General features: G+C 28.4%; 6 protein-coding genes across 7 annotated transcripts; 3 read left to right on the forward strand and 3 right to left on the reverse strand.

The window, feature by feature from the left end:
- Nucleotides 1-196: 196 nt before the first annotated feature.
- VNE69_03174 (uncharacterized protein) lies at nucleotides 197-1,758 on the reverse strand (the record flags this gene model as incomplete). Its single annotated transcript, XM_065473032.1, has 2 exons — nucleotides 197-794; nucleotides 884-1,758. 2 exons carry the CDS (start codon nucleotides 1,756-1,758, stop codon nucleotides 197-199), a joined length of 1,473 nt encoding a protein of 490 aa, XP_065329104.1.
- A 5,095-nt stretch (nucleotides 1,759-6,853) lies between these two features.
- VNE69_03175 (nucleolar GTP-binding protein 2 (NOG2)) lies at nucleotides 6,854-8,079 on the forward strand (the record flags this gene model as incomplete). Of its 2 annotated transcripts, none has more annotated exons than XM_065473033.1 (2): nucleotides 6,854-7,298; nucleotides 7,334-8,079. In XM_065473033.1, the coding sequence occupies 2 exons, from the start codon at nucleotides 6,854-6,856 to the stop codon at nucleotides 8,077-8,079; spliced, it is 1,191 nt and encodes a 396-aa protein (XP_065329105.1). The 2 variants fall into 2 exon arrangements, with proteins under 2 accessions (XP_065329105.1, XP_065329106.1); XM_065473034.1 differs by having other exon boundaries at nucleotides 7,229-7,298.
- Nucleotides 8,080-8,173: 94 nt separating this feature from the next.
- VNE69_03176 (neuronal calcium sensor 1 (NCS1)) lies at nucleotides 8,174-8,728 on the forward strand (the record flags this gene model as incomplete). Its single annotated transcript, XM_065473035.1, has 1 exon — nucleotides 8,174-8,728. One exon carries the CDS (start codon nucleotides 8,174-8,176, stop codon nucleotides 8,726-8,728), a length of 555 nt encoding a protein of 184 aa, XP_065329107.1.
- A 167-nt stretch (nucleotides 8,729-8,895) lies between these two features.
- VNE69_03177 (WD40-repeat-containing protein) lies at nucleotides 8,896-9,867 on the forward strand (the record flags this gene model as incomplete). The annotated part of the gene is made up of 1 exon (XM_065473036.1): nucleotides 8,896-9,867. One exon carries the CDS (start codon nucleotides 8,896-8,898, stop codon nucleotides 9,865-9,867), a length of 972 nt encoding a protein of 323 aa, XP_065329108.1.
- A 655-nt stretch (nucleotides 9,868-10,522) lies between these two features.
- Nucleotides 10,523-11,248, reverse strand: VNE69_03178 (uncharacterized protein; the record flags this gene model as incomplete). The annotated part of the gene is made up of 1 exon (XM_065473037.1): nucleotides 10,523-11,248. The coding sequence occupies one exon, from the start codon at nucleotides 11,246-11,248 to the stop codon at nucleotides 10,523-10,525; it is 726 nt and encodes a 241-aa protein (XP_065329109.1).
- Nucleotides 11,249-11,604: 356 nt separating this feature from the next.
- VNE69_03179 (uncharacterized protein) lies at nucleotides 11,605-12,324 on the reverse strand (the record flags this gene model as incomplete). Its single annotated transcript, XM_065473038.1, has 1 exon — nucleotides 11,605-12,324. The coding sequence occupies one exon, from the start codon at nucleotides 12,322-12,324 to the stop codon at nucleotides 11,605-11,607; it is 720 nt and encodes a 239-aa protein (XP_065329110.1).
- Nucleotides 12,325-19,888: the final 7,564 nt, after the last annotated feature.

Below are 19,888 nucleotides of genomic sequence, written 5' to 3' on the forward strand. Positions count from 1 at the left end.
TTGGTTTAATAAGAATGGATGGTTAAATTACAAAAATTTTAATACAATTGATATTTTTTTGATAAATTAATTTAATTTCTACCCAGAGTTAAATTTTTAAAATCAATACAAAAAAAAATGATCATACATATTACAAGTAAAAATAATATTTATTATATAATTGTTTGATAACATTTAAATACTAAAAAAAAATTGTTTAATGATTTGTTTTCGAACAAATATATCTTTGTATAGAGTCGTTTAATATAGTTTCAATATTTTCTAAGAAGGGAACGTCTAATTTTATTATTAATTCCTGGATGAACGGAATAAACATTCCATCACAAATTAAGTTGTGGATTTTTGACTTGTTTTTTCTTGATTTCATCAGAATTCTGATAACTTCCATGGTCTGTGCAGTCAAGGACGTGCTATATTGAAAAAATATGAGATTTGATTCTTTCTTTATGGCAAAAATGAGTTTACTTATTCTAATCCAATATTCTAAGATATCTCTATTTTCAAAATCCAAAAAATATTCTAGACTAAACATAAAAACCATGTCAATTTCTGGAAGTTGTGGACGACTTACAATTTTAAATTTTGACTTCATTTCATTAAAATGAGACTCCAAATACGAGAGTGCATATATATATTCAAAGATTTTTATACGATTACTATAAAAATTACAAGAACTATCAAATTCAATAATTTTTTGCCTAAATATTTTTGATATATTGAATATAAATGTAAATTCATTTTCAAAGATAGCATTAAACTCTTTAGTTTTGATTTGTAACTCGCCTAATTTGAATCTAGTATAATTTTATCATCAAAAGACATCAAAGATTTTTTTATATAATCCGAAAAAATATATTTTTGGCTTTCTAGTTTGATAAGCGACTGTATTAAATCTTGTTGATTTTGTAACTCGTCAAACGAAGACATGTTCCAAATCGTAAAATATAATTGTCTTATACATAGACGATAAAAATCCATAATAGAATCTATATTTTGTTCTATTATTTTAATTTTATATAGTTTTAGTTCATTTTTAGTTTTATAAAGGACAAGTCTTTCGGTTATAGTTTTAATTAACCCTTTTAATGTCACATAAGATGATTTAAGATTCTCGATATAACTTGAATGTTCTGAAATTAACATTTCTTTAAAAAAATCCTCTTCAAAAAAAAATAACCAATGTGGATTTTCATATTTGGTTTTCTGGGTATTATCTTTTTTCTCAAAATATTTAGAGTTTGAACACTCTATAGTGCTATTTTCTGTTTGATTCCCCGAAGTATCCGACATTTTTGTTTTTGAATCATGTTGATTGCTCTTTGTAGCTTTAACTTCAAGCTCGTTTTTAATCAAATTTTGATCTTTTTGTTTAGATTTTTTTTTCAATGAATTGTAGTCATACATTGGTATCCTTGATTTAATAGATGAATCAATAACATTTGTTTTATCATTATATTGATTTTTTACGAAGTAAAACTTATGAAAAGATTGGCTCATGGGAATTTTTGTACTTTTTTCGTTTTTTAATTCTAGGTTTTTCAAAATTTTACAACCTTGAACAGGAGATTTTTTAAGTGTTTCTGATGGAACAAAAGGCTTAAAATCAAATTGAAAATCTTCGTTATTACTTAAAAATTCTTCAAAAATTGTATCCTTAACATTTTCAGATGAATCTTGCAAAAATAGAGTCTTATCTTCCTTTTCTTTTTGTGTGTGTGATGCCTTTAATTGTAAGTAATTGAATAAAATGAGAAACATCTAACTTTGGGGTAACAATATATGTTTTTTTTTTAGTAATATTGAAAAATTCACTTTATATTTTGTAAAAATTAATATGTCAAATATGCCCCTTAACCTACTATTCTTTTTACTTTAGCTTTATTAATTATGTACAATGTCAAAAGTCCAAGAAATAACAAAAAAATTACATTGCATGCGACACATGCAAATCAATGGCGATAACAATATCATTATAGAATAGAAACCATTCGTAAACTTATTTCTCGTTTTTCTGTAACCTCAAATAATTTATTTAATATATTATTTAAAAAAAGCCATTAAGAAACAAGCATGTATATAAATTTAATAAATTTTAACTACTTAGATCAAGTCTCAAGCCTGATAATAACATTGCTTAATTTTCATAGAAGTCAATTATTTTTATATTTATAAATTTCAATATATTCTTAAAGTATATTATTTAATTAGTACTAATCAACGAACCAATTTTTACATATTTTAAAAAATTTAGATATGTATGTATTTTATAAAATTAAACTCCTATGTCTTGAGAAAATCATTGTTGCACTATATAGCGTTCTAATTTATGTAAAAAAACATTAATATTTATTTATTAGTTTGGTTTTCTACTAATATATGCTCATTATAGTTTAAGAATCACAAAAGTTCGGAACAATAAAAAAAAACTTCATAAATAGCTGCAAGTGTTTTCAACTAACAATATAATTTAATGTGATATATTTGTATAATTTCTATCCCCCATTATGATAAATAAAGACATGGGGGCGATACCGAATCGTCAGTTTACAAGTGTGGACTGTGGTCTAGAGGCCAAAAAGTTATTAAAAGAAGTTAGAAGAATAATGTATAGGTTGGAGATGGAGGAAATAGAAATCAGTTTGTGGAAGCAGAGAATATTTATGGAAGGAAGTGAAGAAATAAAAAATTTCATGGTAGAAAGAATTAGTAAAGAGGACGAATATTATAAAATAATTGAGAAATTAGAGGAGGAAATATGTAGAGAAGAAAGAACTAAAAAAGAAGAAGAAAATAAGAGAGAACTTATGGAGGTCATAGCTGAGAATGTTAGAGAAACTGTGAGAAAAGAAAATCAAGAGCAAGATTTAGTTTTAAGGAATACAGTACAAGAAATAAGAAATAATAGGAATTGTTTTAATTGTGGTAAATTTGGCCATATGGCTAGGAACTGCTATGTAGGAAGGAACAATAATCAGGAAAATAATAAAAAGTTTAATAAGTACTTAAATTTAGACGAAAACCAAAGTTGTAGTAGCAGTAATGATAATAAAGAATATAAACCAAGTGGAAAGACAAAACGAGTTAAGTTAAAGGAATGTAATAATAGTGAAAGAAGACATAAAGAAAGAATATATGCGAGCAATAAAGAGACGAAAAGAAGATTACTAAAGAGGGCATTTACGTTGGAAGATCTCAAAGCGGAATATGAAGAAGTTTTTAAACAAGGAGATGAGGTTATAAGTTATTGTACATTAGAGAAGTGTAAGATAGATACTCCAGAGGGTAAGAAGATAGTCAGAAAGGGACAGACGATCCCACAGGCTTTGATCAAACAGACTGAGGAATATATTAATGATTTAGAAAATAGAAAAATTATAAGAAGATCGTCTTCGGAATGGCGAAACCCAATAAGAGCGATACTTAAACCAAGTGGTGAAGTAAGAGTAGTTAGTAATTTTATAGGGTTGAATGATTTAGTCGAGAAAGACCCGTATGAGCTAACGAATATGAGAGAAATAATAAGAGCTACGCAAGGGTCGATAATATTTACTGTTGTTGATTGCAAAGAAGCATTTTACCATTTTGAAATCGAAGAAAAAGATAAACATAAGACGGCGTTTGAATTTAATAAAAAAGTTTACGAATGGAATAGTATGGTGATGGGATACAAAAATTCCCCACAGATACTACAGAGAACGATGAATATGATTTTTTAAGATTTGCGAGGAAATGGTGTTGAGGTATACATGGACGATATAGTAATACATGCCAACAATAAACGTAAACACGATGAATTAGTAATAGAGGTTTTAGAAAGAATTAAGAGAAATAAAATGAAATTAAATATTGGGAAAATACAGTTTAGACAAGCGGAAGTAAAATTATTAGGTGTGACGCTGAATGGAATAGACATGACGGCCGACGAAATAAAGAAAAATGAAGTCTTGGAGTATCCGGATCCAAAAACTTTGACGGAATTGAGGAGGTTTCTAGGATTGACTGGATGGTTCAGACCATTTATAAAAGATTATGCCGGGCTGACGTTGAAAATGACAGATAGTTTGAAGAAAAATGGCAATTCGTGGAAATTTACGGAAGAGATGAAAGAGGAATTTACTAAAATGAAAAATATGTTAAGAAATATGGGAAGACTAAGGTTACCGGACTATAATAAGGAGTTCATACTAAGAACAGACGCTAGCAATTTGAGATTAGGTGCGGTGTTACTTCAGAAGAATGAGAATGGGGAATGGGTTGCTATACAATGGGCATCTAAAAAGCTAACACCTACCGAAATAAGATATGGAATATCAGAAAAGGAAATGCTTGCGATATATTGGGGCATTGATAAATTTAAATACGAGTTAAGAGGTAGGAAATTCAAGATAGAAACGGATCACAAAGCACTGGTGGAGATAAGAAATAAACCGTTTTTTAATAATAACAGAATAAATCGCTTAATTGAGAAGATACAGGAATATGATTTTATCGTGGAATATAAAAAACCTGATGAGATGGTGGTAGCAGATGCGTTGAGTCGAATAAATATGGAAGAGGATATTAAAGAAATGAAAAATAAAGAGCGAACAATCAAGCAAACAGAAGGTAAATGGAAAGCACATGTTTCTTCCGAGAATGAAAGGCAATATTGGCAATTTGACTCAGGACGTAAAGTTGAAATACCACCTGAGAATATAAGGAGACAATTAATCCAAGAATATCATGAAAAAGTAGGCCACAGATGCATGACAAGTGTTTATTATGCAACGAGAGAAGAATACTATTGGCCAGGAGTAAAGAAAGAAATAAACGAGGTTATAAAACAGTGTCAGAAATGTCAGATATATAACAGGAAAAATATGGGTGGTTGTGAATTTGTAGATACGTCGAGATACTTAGAGAAGGTTGCATTAGATTTGATAGACTTTAGAAATGAGAAGAAATATGTTTTAGTTGCTATCGATTATTTTACACGTAGAGTATGGGGAGTAGTTATAAATAACAAGTCAAGTAATAATGTTGTTGGATTTTTGAAAAGATTATGTGAGCAAGGGAAGAAACCAGAAGAAATTATTACAGATAACGGGAAAGAGTTTATTAACGTGGAATTTAGAAAATTTTGTAGAGATCTCGATATAATACACCGACAAGTAAGTATAGAAGCGCATAGAAGTAACGGAAGAGTAGAGCGTGTTATAGGAACTTTGAGAGAAAGTATTTTAAAGTCGGATGCGAAAACTTTTGAAGGTAAAGTGTATAAAAGTATCGATGTATATAATTAGAGCTATCATACGGGAATAAAATGTACACCATTAGAAGCGACTGAAGATAAAACTGGAGACGTAATGCTTGAAAATAGCCCTATAGGGAAATATTGTAATAGGTTTGGAAAAGGAAAGATCGAAAAATTTAGCAAAGGTCAATTGGTAAGAATAGCTAAACGAGAAAATTTGGCAGGTGTTAATAAGTATGAAAAAGGAAGATTTTTGGATACAGGAAAAATTGTTGAAAAGTGTGGAAAGGATTCTTATATTGTAAAACTTAGTAATGGTAGGCTTGTGAAGAAGAGACATTATGATCTGAAGGGTATGCTTGGGGTAGATGTGAAAATTAGATGAGACTAACCGTCTTGAGGGGGGATGTGATATATTTGTATAATTTCTATCCCCCATTATGATAAATAAAGACATTTAATATCAATATGGCTTATATTCGGATTAAATTTTTGGTCAGTTAAACGCCGCAGACCACTAATCGCCTCTTGAAATGTTTTTGTTTTGCATTGCCGCATAAAATTTTTTTTAAATCTTACAATTTTAGAAAATAAAACATACAAAAACTTAAAAATAATTTACATTGATTTTTGAGCTGATCTAAAGTTATTATATGTCAAGGGACAGCTCTCCAGTGGTCCTCAGATGGCCCTGGAGACTAGAGAATACTATTAAGTAGATATTCTCCTCCTTTGTATTATTCATGTTTTAGGCGGGAAAATGTACCAGATTTTCCCGCCCATAAACATAAAAGAAAATCATCCTCAGAAGGGTATGAAGATGAGAAAGATGAATAAACAATTTATTAGTAAACCTTCTTCACAGCCGTTGGATAAACAACAGTCCACATTATATATCCAAGAAATAAAACATTAGTTGCAATTGTTATAAAAACTTACAACTCATACTATGTAAGCCAATTGTGTCACACTTTAAAAATAAGAAACTTAACTAGTACCGCCTATTGGCAATGTTCTTAGTGTAATAAAACTAAGTGAATGTACTTAATGGTTACAGACCCATAATCGATTAATATATAATCTTCTTGTGCGCTTAATTTAATTTTTGTACAAATTAAAAAAAAACATTTAAATCTTTGTTTGTTGATTTTATTTAACTGAAATATGTTATACTAGACAAAATATTTAAAGCTTTAATTCAATAAGGCAATTTATATATATTAAATTTATTATTTAAAAACAAACTTATATAAATTTCTATGATCTATAAGAATTATTAATTGTAACATTTTTTACTCGTTTTTTTTGAATTTATATTTATTTTAACATATATAAATTTAACGTTTTTCATTAATGTAAAAAATTATTTTTTATTTTATATTTTTACCCCTAATGGTTTCAATCACAAAAGGTTATTTAGTAAAAACTGAGCCAAGTATTAAAGAAGTCATTTGCTCAATTGGAGAAAATGAAAATTTTATTATTGAAAATATTAATGATTTTCTTGTATTTATTACTGAAGATGGAGCTGTTGGTCTTAAATCACGAGTTGAAGGAATTTTGAATCGTGCGTACAAAGAATTAAAATAAAATGTTATGTTTTTTTTTATCCCATAAAAAATGAAAGAAAATTTCTATAATAAAAAAAATTTAAAGTACTTGAATATGATTAGAGGAGATAAACCAATAAGAAATTCAAGAGCTGAAATTATAAAACCAGCAGAATTTCAAAAATCTAAAGCAAAGACTGGTAGAATTCATCCAGATAGAAAATGGTTTAGAGCCAGTAAAACAGTTTCTCAATTAGATCTTGAAAAATTTAGAGAGGCGTCAAAAATTGAAACACCATACAATGTGCTTCTTAAGACTGGTAATGTTCCATATTCACTTCTTGCAGAAAATAAAAAGAAAAAAAATACAGTTGAATATGACAGCATTTTTGGAAAGAAAGCAATAAGAAAAAAACCAAAGTTGTTAGTAACAAGCTTAGAAGAAATGGCTAAAAGCAAAAATGAAGTAATAGCCGAAAAAAAAGAAATTAAAAAAGATGCTGTCAAAGGACAAAGTACTGAATTTGGAAAGAGCTATATAAAGTTTTAGATAGCAGTGATGTTATTATTCATGTTTTAGATGCGAGAGATCCACTTGGTACAATGTGTGAGAAGATTTCAACATATATAAAAGAAGAAGCCCCACATAAACATTTAATTTACCTACTAAATAAAGTAGATTTGGTTCCGACAGGAGTGACTGCCAAATGGCTAAAATATTTTTCCAATAAACACACCACTTTGGCTTATCACGCACAGTCTTTGGAAAATAATTTTGGTAAGACAAATTTAATAAATATTTTGAGACAGCTTGATAACTTGTATAATAAAAAACATACAAGCGTAGGGTTTGTAGGGTATCCAAATAGTGGGAAAAGTAGTATAATTAATTCACTTAGAAATAAACATGTATGTAATGTGGCACCTGTACCTGGCGAGACAAAAGTTTGGCAATACATTACTTTGACCCGTAGCATTTATTTGATAGACTGCCCGGGAGTCGTCCCAATTCCTGATTTTGAACAGGCTGTTTTTAGGGGGGCTATTCGTATAGAAAATCTTGAGAATCCAGAATATTACGTAGAATTATTAGCAAATAAATATAAAACAGAAATATCTAAATTATACAGAATTGAATTTAGAGACATAGAAGATTTATTTCAAAAATTTTCAGTGAAATATGGTAAGATTACAAAAGGTAATAGACCTTATGTTGATTTAATTAGTAAGACGATTTTACATGATTGGAATAGAGGAAAAATTTCATATTTTAATTTACCTCCAACTGAAGAATAAAAAATAAATTAAAAACGATATTAATTATTTTTAAATGAATTTTTTTATTTGAGAATGTTTACATTGTTATTATAAATTATTGTTTTTTATACCCATGGGCAACAGATCGAGCACTTTAAAAAACTTCGACTTAGACGACTCAAAAAAATTTTCTCATTTTCCTTCAAAAGATGTACAAGAATGGTCAAATGAATTTAGGACAAGATTTCCAAATGGAAAAATGACATTGCAAGATTTAGAAATGATGTTTAGAAGATTTTTTCCTTTTGGATCTCCCAAGAAATTTGTATTAAGATTATTCAATACAATTAATATAAGTCAATCAGATAATATTGACTTTCATGAACTTTTAATTGCTTTCAGTATTTTAATGAAAGGCAGCAATTTCGAAAAATTGAGATGGATTTTCCGGTTTTATGACGAGGATAGTGACGGGGTCATTTCCAAAAACGAGATAGTTAATATTGCACAATCAATGATGGACATGGTTAGTAACACTCTTGACGCACATATTGACATAGAAAAGGCTATTGATGAGCTTTTTGAATGTTGTGATAATAAAAGTGGATTTTTTACATTTGAAGATTTTAAAGAATTGGCCGCAAGAAAAAAAGAAGCTTTTCAGATGCTTACACTTTTTATTGATTAGATTGTAATACAATACAAATTTTTAAAAACCTAACTGTAATTAATAAACAATTTATCAAATTTTACTAATAATTGTAGTTTAAAAAAATATAAAACATTTCATTTATCAAATATTAAAAAATTGCTTTGTTTTTGTAGACTATAAAAAAATCAAAATTGTTATTGTTTATGTCAACAATAGAGAATAATGATATACGCGAAGTTTCGGATTTTATATTTCCCGAATTTAAAGTTCATGATGAAGGAGTAGTAACTCAACACTGGCAACTTAAAGATATGCTAAAGATCCATAATGGAAATTTAATATTTCCACAATCAAATAAGGTGTATTCTTATGATCCTAAAACAAGAACAAAACTCCTTTTATCGGAAGATTTATCGTTTCCCCCAGCTTCTTTGTGTGTTGAAGAAGATTTTCTTGCAATAGGCGGAGGAAAAGGACAGTTATACGTCAAAAATTTAATTAATAACGAAACGAAATATTATTTTTTAAGTGATAATATCAATAACCATATATCAATTCACGACAAAAAAATTTATGCGTCGAATAATGATCGAAAATTAAGAATTCTATCTGTAGAAAATGATTCAGTACAAACTATTGATTTTATTAGCCAAATAAATCATACAAGTGTGAGTCCTGATGGAAAATATCTTATAATGGTAGGAGATTCGAATGATGTATTTTTATACGTAATCGAAAATTCAAATTATAGATTCTTAAAGAAACTGAAGACCATTAATGACAGTGGCTTTAGTGTTGCTTGGAATAATTTCTCAAATAAGTTTGCTGTTGCGTCGCAAGATGGATTTGTTAGTGTTTGGGATTTGAGATCGGACGAAAAGTCATATATTTTAAGAAGTAAACAACAAGGAACTCATAAAGGAGCAGTTCGAAATGTCTTCTTCAGTATTAAAAAGTCATTAGATTTGATATTTTTCACTGAACAATCTTCTTACCTATCAATATTTGATGCTAGAAGTTTCGAAAAACGTCAATTAGTAAATCTAGGAGATGATGTGCAAATAACAGGAGCAACAATCTCAGAAGAAGACTTTAAAATATTTGTATCTTCTGAACATAAAATTTATGAATATGATATAAACACAATATCAAGAAGAATATTTGATACAAAATAAAAAATCGATAAATATTATGCCTTTTTAATAAAAACTATACAATTAGTTCGTTAACAAACTCAAAATCTGAAGATGTATTTTTTCTAATAAATTTATAATTTTTGACGACAAATTAAGTCATCGAATTTTTAATATATGTTAAACACAACTCTTAAATACATGAAAAGCGAATTTGACTAATTTAATTTAACCTTAAAATTTCATAATATTTTTTATACGATTAAATCAAGCTCGGGGTTTTTTCAATATTGATAGTCGACAACTATAATACTAAAATCTTACATATGACACATTTTTATCATTGAGAACATATCAATTTAAAAATATGACCAACATTCTCACATACAAATGAATAAACTAATTTATATGCGATTTTTTGATATAAATGCTATCTACATTGATTTAATCTGCTTATTTTTGAAAATAAAATATTTTTATAAATTTTTTACAATTTTAAAACAGATAAGTTTGGGGATTTCACTTTTAAATTGATTATTTACAGGTAAAATATTTTTCATATTATTTATTGGTAAAAGGCCTAAATATATTAGTATATGTAAATATATACGATTAAAAAACATCGAAATTTTATACTTCAAGAATATTGTACATATGTAAAAATGTTTAGTAAAAAAAATTATATAAAATAATTTGATTATTTATTTTTAATTAACCAACAGAAACTCGTTCCACAAGGTCGTTTTCCTATCGATTCGGGAGTAACTTGTTCTTGAACAGATGGTTTAATTGTCTTAGTATGACTTAGGGAAATATTTGACAGATCGAGTAAATAATGATCATCAGTGTATAAGTTATTCAATAAAATTAAAAGCTTTTTATATCCCTCGGGATTAAATAATTGGACAATTGTCTTTTCGCAATCTTTATCCAGTTTTACATCTAAACTTTTAATTATTTGATCATTGATGATATTAATGTTCTTTTTATATATATTGAAAGTTTCTACATTGGATAATTTGAATATCAAATTATAACTATGATAAGCCAAGGATTCCAAGAAAGATAATGGATGCGAGCATTTGGCATCATATGACTTCCCTGAGCTAAACTCGTTTAAATATTGCTTAAAAACAACAATTAAAAGTCTTAATATCCCACTTTTATTAGACTTATCTTTGTTAGATACCAAACTATCGGTCCTTTTCCTTATTTCTAAATTTCCTCTTAAAATCAAGAAAAAATCCTTCACTATCTTATGATAATGATCTAGATAAAGTTCTTGGCATACTTTCTCTGGTATATCATCAAAATTTAATTTTTGAATTAAACTAGACGAATAGTAAATTTTTTCATTGGTCCTGGGTTTTCTGATATTAAAATCAGAACATACGTGTAATATTAAATATAATAAGAAATACATAAGGGTAAGATCAATTTAAATTAAATAACGATTTTTATTTAGTATGACATAGTTTAAACAAAGAGTTTTTAAAACAAAACATGAATCCCGTTATTACAACCATATTTTTTTAAACAAATTAGTAGTATTAAGAAGCAAATAAAGCTTTAGTAACGATTTTATGTATAATATATCTTTTTATTCAAATTCTTAACTATTATACTAAATCAATCTTTTGTTATGAAATGTTTTAGAAATGACTAGTAATTTTTTGATTATATATTTTAAATTAAATTGATTATAAACAAATTATGAGAATTATAATCTAAAGTAAAACTTATAATATTACATATATAATTTTTGAACATAAATATTTATTAAACTCCTAATTTTCTAAAACGATGATGTCTTTGGGGAGGAAGAGTAGAAGGTCCTATGTATTCTACTTTAACATAATCAAACACAAATGGTTTTTTCGTTGTAGTATGCCGCGGTAAAGCATATCTTATTCCTCTTGATATTTGATTGTTAGCATTAATTTCATTCAAAATTGCAAAAATTTTCTGATATTCCACAGTGTTAAATAATACTTCAATTATATTATCACAGTCCATAGCATATTTTATGTCTATGCTTTTAATTATATGTTTTATAATATTGTCTCTGTGTTTTTTATATTTATTAATATTTTTTAAATCTGATAATCTTAATATTGTTTTGTAACTATGGTATGCCAAAGATTCAAAAAAAGTATACGTAAATGAACATATTGGATCATATTTTTTACCTAGTATAAAATCTTGTAATTCTTGTTTAAAATGTATTAATAAAACTACCAGAGAAACACTTTTAGAAATATTTCCATTTTTAGATATTAAATCATCAATTCTTCTTTTTATTTCAGGATGTTCGCTTATAGCTGAAAAGTAATCACCAACTACTTTATTATAATGTTTAATGTTTTTATATTGAAACAAATTCAGAGGTAAATCGTCGAAGTTATTTTTAACATTCAATGTTGGATTTTGAATCGAAATATTTGCGTTAATATGTGTAATAGTGCAAGCATAAAAAATAAAATGTACCAAAATAAACATAAAGGGCAAATAATGATTCAATGTTTTTTTGTATGTAAACATAGCTATTAATGATTCCTTAATTGAAATTTTTTTGTAATTTTTAACTATAGAATTTTTTAATATTTTGATTTGTCTACTGGCAACAGTTTGATATTTTATGTAGTGTCTGGCTTTAAAGCTTTAATTAAACAAAATATCCAAGTAATCTGTCATTTAACTTAGATAAAATGAATATTTAGAATATGTACCTAGATTTTATAATATTTCATTAATGTTTTGATAATGTCTTCAACATATTTTATTCATAGTAGATAAGCCGTATGGTTTGTGTTAGTTTTTTATTTTGAATGATCAATGTAGATGTAAAAAACTTATACAGCCTCTGTGTATTAAGACAAGTCAAGATAATTTTGTACAAAGTGCCGTGGGATGATGTGTTACAATTATCTCATTATTATACAACAAACTAAAGCTAAATAGTTGAAACGAAAACAACATAAAGCTCAAAAAATTGATTTTTTTGTAAGTCTTATCTTATAAATTTGCGAAAGGTAGACACGGAAGTAGATGCATAAATAGAGCTAAATGTTGGAACAAGTTTTTCATAATTGTGAGAAGTAGCTCATAATCTTCATTGATCCATGTATTAACATAATACAGAAACACTTATAGTCAATAAAATTATTTTGTATGATATTACATAGTCAATTATATAGATAATATTAATATTAATTGTAAAAATTTAAATCTAAATATATTACTTCTCTACGGCTTCAAGAAGTATCAAAAATTATGTACAATTATGATAAAAAACGAGTAATAATAGATAATTCGTACATTTCATTGTAAGATATTCAGTAAGGATTGGCTAGTAATAATATTACATCTTTTGTGGTGTATACTTTTTTAGTTATTTATGTTTAAACCGATTATGAGCTAAAAAACACTAGGATATCAATATAAGACACATATTCTAACAATCTGAAAAAAGTTAATAGGAAAAAGAACCCAGAATTAATATTTTAAGATTATTTATCAATAAATAAAAATTTGCCCTTTTTAGAAATCAAATCTTCCTTCTTCCAATAATCGGCATTATCATGTAAAATATTTACATATATATCCTTAAAACTTCTATCGTAAAAAAATAATATTTACCCTTAAAAATTTATATACTAAATAAGTCAATATATTATTTTTATCGTATATGAACGAATTTTGATCAATATTAATTTTAAACAAAAGTTTTCATAATGATGCGATTTGAAAAAAAGATCATAACTAATAATATATTTTCGTATTTATGAAAACTAAATAAAATTATTATACTTATTTAATATTAACATTTCTTGATAACATAAACATATTTATAAGTTAATATAAAAAAGCGGAAAACTTCTTGTGACTAACAATGAATACTACTTGTATAAAAACCAAAAAAAAATTAATATAATTTCGAGACGTAAATGACAATATTTATCTAAAACATTAAAACGAGCAAAAGATACAACCGATAAGCATATGCAATGATATTCATAATTCACACTGTTTAGAATATAATAAAAAAATTTAACTCTTAACTTACAATTATCTTTAACACACGCCTTACAATCCATATTATGAATTTTGATTATGTGTGGAAAGCAAAAATACAAAGAAAAATAACACAAAAAAACATTTCAAAAGTAGAATAGAAATAACCATTAGTAGATTTACAATTAAAATTTTTTTTGTGTTCATATATATAACAGTGACTTGAATTGTAATAATTGATCGTATGAATCCGATTAAAAAAAAATTATGATTGTTTTAAAAATTTTATGTGCATTGCGTACAATTACGAATAGATTTATATTAAATAATCTTCTACTATATCCTCATGATTTGCGCTTTATATATTGTCTTTAATAAATGTTATCTAGTATATGATGATCATTTTAAGACCTATGAAGAACACGTTCGTTTGAATGATACTTCTGATAGTTATCAAAAATTTAATTATGATAATATTTATCAAAAAAAATATCAGGATGTGAATCTAGATCATTTTAATAAAATATCAAGAGATATCTTCTATAGTATCAATGAACACCCCGTGTTGTGGTCAGAATAATTACAGGAAAACATGAGTTTAATTATTTACTATATTTAAAGATCAATGTTATTTATCAATCACTGATTAAGTGATTAATCTTTGATATGTCGTGCTTACAACACCCCGATAAAAAAAATAAAAATGATGATTTACTGGCTAAGAACAACAGAATTAACTCTAATATTTTATTCAGTTCTTTTAAACATTACTTAGATGAGTTTATTTCAGGTAAAACATATGATTTAATATGCTTGTATGCTTTGTAATTTATAGAATCTTTGGCTTATAACAGTTTAAGATAAATTTTGCAACTAGCCAGTACGAAAAAAATTTGACGAATATATAGAAAACAGAGAAAATATAAAAATCCGAGATTTTTAAGTGTGAAATTATAGACTAAATATTGTGAAAACGAAATTATTCAACCTTTTAATGCAGAAAAATTAACAGGATTTATATATTGTTAAGCGATGTAAATCTTAGTGAAAAAACTTAATGATAGAAGATACGCGCCCATCCGTACGACAACAACAGCCAAGCCGTTTGTACTAAATGATTTTAAATAGTTTCATTGGAAAGAACAGTTGAGGTGATTTGTAGATTAAGTAGTGCATGATACAACAAAATGTTTGCTTATAAAATAGTTTGTTTTTTAGGTTTTATATAAAAGTGTTAATTTTTTATCGAAGATGTATTTATGTGAAATAAAATGCGAATATAAATTTAGTGCTTCGTAGTATACGAATTATCGTAAAATACTACTCCAACAGCCTTATGCATTTATTTTCCTCATCTGTTTCTATAGGACTTTTTATAATATGTTTACTATCATAGAGAAAATATATATAATTTTTTTTCGACATTATTTTTTGAATGGCCATATTTTTCAGAACCTCATTGATAACTTCAACAGACTAAATGAATCATTGCGTCAAAAACAGTACAGAAACTATTTTAATCTATAACGTTTATTCTAATTTGACTAAAATTAATATTGCTTTCTCATCTTACTCTTTTGTTTAAAATCTCATTGAAAAAAAGAATTATAAAAAGGAGACCAAAACTAGGACAAAAAATTTTATTCGTGCAACTCTATCATTATGTAAAATATATGTATTTATTTTCCATAATGGGGTTCAAAAATATAAGAATATATAACATCACCCCTAAGACGGTTAGTCTCCTACGTCATCATCAACCCTAAGCAGATCTTTTAAGTCATAGTGTCTCTTCTTAACTAATCGTCCATTCATAATTTAACTACATAAGAATCCCCTGGACACACAATCCTAATCATCCCAATATCCAAAAACCTACCTTTTTCATACTTATTAGACCCCTTTAAATTTTTACTCTTAGCAACTTGCACTCTCTGTCCTTCGACGAACTTGTCTCTATATCTCTTTTTAAATCGACTACTATAATCTCCTTCTGGTCCATTTCTTAGCATTACATTGCCGTATTATCTTTAACTGCCTCAAACGGTGTGCATCTTAGACCTTCATGGTAACTATTATTATAAATCTCAAAGGCCTTCATAACTCTTTCTTCAAAGCTATTTTTGGGATTCATTTTTAAAACAGATTCTCTCAACGTACCAATAACTCTTTCAACTTCCCTATTGCTTTTATGTGATTCAATACTGGTCTTTCTGTGAGTTATATCCAACTTTCTGCATAACTCTCGAAATTCCTCATTTTCAAATTCTTTCCCATTGTCCATATGATTTCTTCTGGTCTTTTACCATTCTACAAAAATTTTCTATAAATCCAGTTATCGAGGTAGCTTGCTTATCTTTCAACACTCAACCTCATGCGACTCTCGTATAGTAATCAATAACCACTAAAACGAATTTCCTGAAATCTCCATAATCGATTAAATCTATTGCCTCCTTTTCTAGGTATCTACTTGTCGCAATAAAATCGCATCCTCCTGATTTTTTCCTATTGTATTTTTGGCATTTTCACATATTTTTATCATCATCTTTATATCTTCTTTAATTCCTGGCCAATAATACTCAAACTTTATAGCATAATAGACACTTCCTAGTCCTCTGTGGGCCTGTTCTTCATGGTACCTTTTCATTAACTCTAACCTATCACCTACTGCAGGTATTTCTGCTCTACGGCCCGAATCAAAAATCCAGTACTCCTTGTCCCCGACTTTCTCAATGTGCTTATACCATTTTCCCGTCATCTGTTTCACTGTTCTTTGTCTAATTATTTCTCTCTTAGGTTCATTTTCCTCATGAATTCTGCTCAATGCATCAGCAACAACCATCTGATCGGGTTGCCTGTACTCAATTTCAAAATCAAACTCTTGGATCATCTCTATCCACCTGTTAATCCTATTATTATTAAAACATGGCTTTCTTCGTATTTCTGCTAAAGCCTTATGATCAGTTTCAACCTTAAACTTTCTTCCTCTTAATTAATACTCAAACTTCTTTATGCCCCAATATACGGCATACATCTCTTTCTCGCTAATTCCGTATCTAGTTTCCGTCGGAGTAAATTTCTTTGATGCCCATTGTACCGGCACCCATTCCTCTTTTTCATTTTTCTGCATAAGTACAGCTCCCATACCAATATTACTCGCATCCGTTCTTAATAAAAATTCTTTTTCGTAATTAACAATCCTCAATTTCCCTAAATTCTTAAGCACTTTTTTCATATTCTCAAATTCAATATCCAACTCCTCAGTCCAATTCCAACTTTTGTTTTTCCCTCTTAAGCAATCTGTCATGTGTATCGTTTTCTCTGCGTAGTTCTTTATAAATTCTCTAAACCAACCACTTAATCCTAAAAATCTTCTTACGTCGGTTACATTTTGCTGCTTTGGAAATTCTAATGCTTCTTTTTTTATCTCGGATGGCATCATATCCTGCCATTCAATACTACTCCTAATAATTTAACTTCTGATTGACGATACTGTATCTTCTTCGAGTTTAATCTCAGGTTATTCTCTTCTAACAGTCTCATTGCCTCTAAAAACAATTTGTCGTGTTCTTCTCTAGTCTTGGCATGTATCACAATATCATCCATGTAAACTTCTATTCCTCTTCCCAAATACTTCTCAAAAATCTTATTCATAATCCTTTGCATGATCTGTGGCGAATTTTTAAACCCCATGACCATGCTGTTAAACTCGTATACTTTCTTATCAAACTCAAACGCGGTCTTATGCTTATCCGCTTCTTCTATCTCAACCTTATAAAAGGCTTCTTTAAGGTCAATAACACTCATAATCTTCGAGCCTTGCGTGAACCTAATAATATCCCTGATGTTACACAACTCATATGGATCCTTCTCTACTAAATCGTTCAGGGCCATAATATTACTGACCAAACGTATGATCCCATCCGACTTAACTATAGCCTTTATCGGATTCCGCCATTCAGAGGTTGGTCTTTTAATTACATTTATTTTCTCTAAATCCTCTAAGTGCTTCATTAATTCGTTTTTATGCGCTTAAGGAATCATCTGTCCCTTCCTAACGACTTTTTTCCCTGCTTCTGTCTGAATTTACATTTCTCTATTTTACAATACTTAATTTTTCCCTTATTTTCATCAATCACGTTTTTAAATTTCTTCTTAACATCTTCTAAGTCGGCCTCTTGAATGTTGTCGTCTCATAACTTCCCTTCTTAATATCTTTTATTTCCCCAGTTCGTTTCCATAGTGAAACGGGCCTAACTTCTATCTGTTTCTTTTGCCTTTTACCAGCCCACGTATTCCTGTAATATTTTCCATCGCTGCTGCTACTGTCCTCTCGATATATCTTCTCGCATTCTTGTTTATTTCTCTCCTCTCTGTATCTATTATAACATCTATTACCTTTATGTCCTAACCTTTCACAATAAAAACATCCCATTGTTCTCAAATAACGTTTCCTACGCTCTATCTCCTCTGTATATGTTTCTTTTGTCAACTTCTTTGTGACCTCTTCAATCATTCTAAATCTCTCTTTTACATCTTCATAATCTTTAACAATCTCTTTTAATCGTATTCCTATCATGTCATGGTGATCCTCTAAACTTATTCTCATAACCATAAAAATTTTTCAGCTCCAAACTTCCTTTTTCAAAAATAATTTTCTTCAAATCTTCATCGCTTCTACACTCAATAACTTTGATCTCATACATAATAATCTTATATTCTTGCAATAGTTTTCTGGCCTCTTGACCACAGCCAACACTTGTTAACTCACGATTTGGTATCGCCCCATGTATTTATTCTCCATAATGGGGTTCAAAAATATAAGAATATATAACAAGATATTATGATAGTGATAATCCAATTTTAACTTCAACCAAGCTTTCTGTTTTAAATTATAAGCATTTATTATGCCTATAAGATTTGTACCTTATTTCATAAGTTTGACTATTTTAGAGCTAATATAATTAAATTTATACGATAAAACAAACAAAACTTATCAAATATTGGGGCTATGAGGGAAATTACACTCCAAAGCGTTTCAACCTCCCCCCCCCCCACTTCTTTAAAATTACAAAACGCACGAATTTTTACTTTTTATATATTTTTTTTTCTAGGGGGGGGCGATTTCCCAAGCTATGGTCCCTTCCCCTTTTCTTTCCCATTTTTCTTACCCTTCATGCTAGCAAGGATATTAAAATAGGTGGGTGAACTTAGTCTTTAAAATCCCTTGTTCCAAGATAACGATCTCGCAATTACGCTTTTGGTAGAATTAGATGTTGTGGTGTTACCACCAGGGAGGAGGCCTGTTTGTAGGTAGCATTCGATGATGCTCCTTCCTGCAATAGATATAGTATATTTTTATTTAAATTGTGTTTATTGTATTTCCCCGATGGGCTAGTTTAGTTCCTCGTGTGAGGAGGTAAGGTATGAGAGACCTTCCCGACGTCACTGTATCTGTCTTTGTTTCCAGTTCTTCTCATCTTCCAAAAATAGGGGTAAAGTAAAAAGAAAATATTTATAGCAAAATATTTTCTAGAAAATTCATTTGAGGGAAATAAATAAAAATAAAATAATGTGGTAAATAATACCACAGATGTAAAAAAATTCTACCATTTCACGTGTCTCAAAGTCATGCCTAGGAAACATGTCTATTGCTAGAGTTTCTTTCTTTATTGATGGGAAAGGGTATAGATGTACCGTAAACGATTGCACAAGCAAACGTAATTTGAAAAAGCACAAAAATTTTAAAATGATTATCGAATTAAAAAGATCCCGAGGTGTTAATATTGGTGGGCCTTATCTTACTCTAATTTTCAAGCTCTCAATTTTTGCAAAATAGCCGAGTCCACATTTTATGTTATATATCCTTATTATTTTTACCCCTCATTATGGAAAATAAACACATGGGGGCGATACCAGAAAATGGGTCTACAAAGGAGGACCGTGGCCAAGAGGCTAGAATATTATTAAAAGAGGTTAAAAGGATTGTTTATGAGTTGTTTTTAGAGGAAATTGATGAGTGTGGATTTAAATTAGAAATTTTTAGGAG

The sequence above is a fragment of the Vairimorpha necatrix genome, chromosome 3 (genome assembly GCF_036630325.1).
Source record: "Vairimorpha necatrix chromosome 3, complete sequence".
NCBI lineage: Eukaryota > Fungi > Microsporidia > Nosematidae > Vairimorpha > Vairimorpha necatrix.